This window comes from Vollenhovia emeryi, unplaced genomic scaffold (assembly GCF_000949405.1).
Source record: "Vollenhovia emeryi isolate VEMERY1.0 unplaced genomic scaffold, V.emery_V1.0 DF939323.1, whole genome shotgun sequence".
NCBI classification, from domain to species: Eukaryota; Metazoa; Arthropoda; class Insecta; order Hymenoptera; family Formicidae; genus Vollenhovia; species Vollenhovia emeryi.
In genome coordinates, this window is record NW_011967043.1 from 8,198 (window position 1) to 11,818 (window position 3,621).

Genomic DNA, 3,621 nt, shown 5'->3' on the forward strand with positions numbered 1-3,621 from the left:
GCAGCCTAAGGCTGATGGCAGACAACTATCCGTAAGCGCTTAAGGGTGGAGTCCCATGGAGCGGAATACGCGGAAGCGGAATCAGCGGATCGCCAATCGCAAGATTATTCTGATAGAGCCCTTTCAAAAATTCCGTCGAAACGGTCTTGTGATTGGCGATCCGCTGATTCCGCTTCCGCGTATTCCGCTCCATGGGACTCCACCCTTAGACTGACGTAGTTGTAGACTTAGGCCCGGTCTACAATGAGTTGTTAGTCGTTAGTCAGAAGTCGGAACTATATGTCGGTCCTTTTTCTTCCACCTAGAAAGGAAAAGGATCAACATATAGTTGCGACTTCTGACTAACGACTAACGACTCATTGTAGACCGGGCCTTAAGGTAAGGCAGAGAAAAACGTAAGCCGTAAGGAACACGTGTTCCACGGCTTACGTTTTTCTCTGCCTTACCTTAAGTCTACGACTACGTCAGTCTTAAGCGCTTACGGATAGTTGTCTGCCATCAGCCTTATTTCAAAATCATCTCAAGTGTTGTCTTAAGAGGCTACTACGGCTCTGCGATTGGTTAAAAACACATTAAGAGTATACTTAAGATTATCTTAAATATAAAACGGACTGTGTGAATATCGGTCCACATGCTCCTGCTTGCCACAACAATCAATACCGTCACTTAAATCTTAAATAAAATGATTGGTATTGATAATAGGTCGTTGGGGCAAGCAGGGGCTCGATTCTTGAATTTATTCGGAAGATGTTTATCTAACGTATGAACGAAAATTCCACTCTCACAGAACAGTTGAAAGTCGATTGGTTAAAAACCATGCGAATCAGCCCATCAATTTACAACTTTTCTGTAAAGGCCTGTGTCCACGATGCTAGGACTTGGTCCAAATTCGTAATTTACGCTTTACGCAGGTTACGCTGCACGTGACGGCACTCTGAGTCTGTTCGCATCGCATATCCCAACATGCCCTAGGGCTCAATCTTGGATTTATTCCTAGGAGAAACGTATGCGAAACTTATGCTCTTAATACAAGTTGGACCAAGTCCTAGCATCGTGGACACAGGCCTCAAGAGCATAAGTTTCGCATACGTTTCTCTTAGGAATAAATCCAAAATTGAGCCCTAGGGCTAGAGGTGTGTTGGGATATGCGATGCGAACAGGCTCAGGGTGCCGTCACATGCAGTGCAACTTGCGTAAAGCGTAAGTTACAAAAACCAATTACAAATTCGTTTAGCATTTCCGTTCGAGGGTACAAGAAAAACTCTAATCCACTATTAGTTGTTTCAGTTACGCTTTACGCAGATTACACTATGGCTGTGTTCAGCAGAAGTTAGCGCTTAATAAGCGCTTTATGCTGGTTGGATAGATCTAGAAGAATAGCTCTATTTCAGCACAGATCTGAAAGTATAATCCAATGAGCGCAAAGCGCTTAGCAAGCGCTAACTTCTGCTGAACACAGTCCATGTGTGACGGCACCCTTACAGTCTCCGATCAGTGGAAACAAGCAGATCGGTAAATTTGTTCAATTCAAAAAGATTGGTTTATGAACGCAGCCCAGTGTTTACATACCTATTTCATTTCCGGTCGCTACGTATACAGGTTGGTCAAGAATAATAAAGGTGCATTCTGCAAAATAATTCAGCCTAATTATATGAAGATCATCCAATACAAACCAATTGAGTTACTTTGTATATGACAAGTTACAGATATTACTAAAATATTGCCTAGAGCTATCCAAAATTTGCAATTCTTTGATGTATATTGATCGTTTATACTTGATTTCTCCTTCCTTGGTTCTCTCATATTTGTCTTTTTTTTGCCATTATATGAATGAAATGTACATGTATAAAAACATTTTTATTTGCTTCTTTGGATTACCCGTGTTAGATGATATATTGTGCAAGATACTTGTATTACTTAATCATGCAAAATAATATGATAAGAAACAATGCTTGTCCAATGTATAAACAACTATAAGAAAGTCAACAAGTTATTCAGAATGAAATTAAGTATCTGACAAATTTGTATATAGCAACAGAAATAACCTATACATAATTTGACATAGTCCGTTGCCTATAGCTAATCTATACATAGCTCGACACGTTCTGAGAACGTGATCAAAAGTGATAAAACAGGTTGAAAAATATCACTTGGGGAAAGTTGACAGAACCGTAACAATAACGCGGAATTTGATTTTATAAGGAAAGCATTGACGAGTTTATTGAATAAGTCAAAATCATATTTCGACTTTTATCATATATACTTGCAAACGTAAAAAGAACGATGCATAAAAATTTCTACTTACATATATTCAAAATAATATAAGCAGGGATAAATTGAGAGCTATGAAAGGAGAAACGATAGAAGCGTACACGCTTCGAGTCAATGTCCAGAATTACAAATGTTGGTCTATAAGCTATGCTAGTCTAGATAATTACTATCCTCGTCTTCCAACCATCGTTTTTGCATCTCGAATTCCTCATCCAATGTCAATGGCTCAGAGCTCGTCAAATACTGCAATATAGGATTTTTCATCCACTCGTGATACCTTAACATAATTTCCGAGATAACGCATCAGTCGGATTCTTGTATTATTAGACGTACGTTTAACCGAATTCAATAGTTGCTTTCCTTTTACATGAAAACTCAGATAAATCTCACTTGTGACGTCATAACTCAGTTGAATGCATGTTCCTTTTGATTCTTGAAAGTGAGATTCAACCAGATTTAACTGTGTTTTTTCACACGATCAAGACCGTGTGCTTTAGTGAGTTTAATAGACTCACATTAATGACGTCATATCTGAGTATAAAATACTCACATAACTGAGTGACTCAGTATCACTTGAGTGTAAAAGGAAAGCAGCTATTATTACGTGTAAAGAGAGAAGAGATGTAATACAATACAAACTTTGTAACGTGTTTTTCTTCGTACGGTACCAAAATTACGTTCGTTCCGCTGATACGAGTGTTCACGTTTCTCCTCATGATTAAATAAAAATTTAATTTAAAAATTAGCTTTTCATATCCTTTAGCATACAATCACGATACGGTAAATTACGTGAAACTTAGTCCAATCTTTTCTTCTTACGATGTTTACCGCTCGTACAGCTCCCAAGAGTCCCAAGCCCAAGTACTGTGTCCCGAGCATAGACATATAAAAGATAGACTGTTTATGAGGTATTATTATTATTAAGTTTCTGGCTCCTGGCTCCATCTGGATCCAATACGGCCATGTCTAGCCAATTGTCGTGGTGCTTATGAGGTAGTGGGGAATATCCTCCTGAGGGAAAAGGACAACGCCAATTTATTTGGGTATCTATCTTCTTCTAGTGTGGCGTGGGCGTGATCACGTGATCGCCTTCAGATCACGTCCACTAGAGGAAGACAGATACCCAAATCACTGAAATATATATACTAACTGGAACGCGCGCTAGAGCCGAGCCGTGTGTACCGAGAGAGAGCATCGTCGAGTGGCGTTTGTCATTGTCTGGCTTATAGGGTGGTCGAGAGTGGGGACGGAAAGGTACAGTCCGATCGAGAAATTAGCTCGTTGTCAGAGGTTACACGATCTCGCGCAGTTGTGCTGCGCTTCGAGATAACTCTTGGTTCGAACTGTACT

At 39.7% G+C, this 3,621-nt stretch overlaps 1 protein-coding gene across 3 annotated transcripts in view; it reads right to left on the bottom strand.

The window, feature by feature from the left end:
* Positions 1–3,281, bottom strand: part of LOC105558664 (N-acetyltransferase 9-like protein) — a 4,915-nt gene extending 1,634 nt beyond the window's left edge. The window contains exons 1-4 of one of the 3 annotated variants that reach the window (XM_012006474.1): positions 3,091–3,281; positions 2,911–2,979; positions 2,439–2,514; positions 1,570–1,626 (exon numbers count right to left, since the gene is read on the bottom strand). In XM_012006474.1, the coding sequence (XP_011861864.1) occupies positions 1,570–1,626; positions 2,439–2,514; positions 2,911–2,979; positions 3,091–3,216 (328 nt within the window). In that variant the 5' untranslated portion in view covers positions 3,217–3,281. Of the gene's footprint in view, positions 1–1,569; positions 1,627–2,438; positions 2,549–2,910 lie in introns of all 3 variants that reach the window. The other 2 variants (XM_012006473.1, XM_012006475.1) reach the window with 2 other exon arrangements.
* Positions 3,282–3,621: the final 340 nt, after the last annotated feature.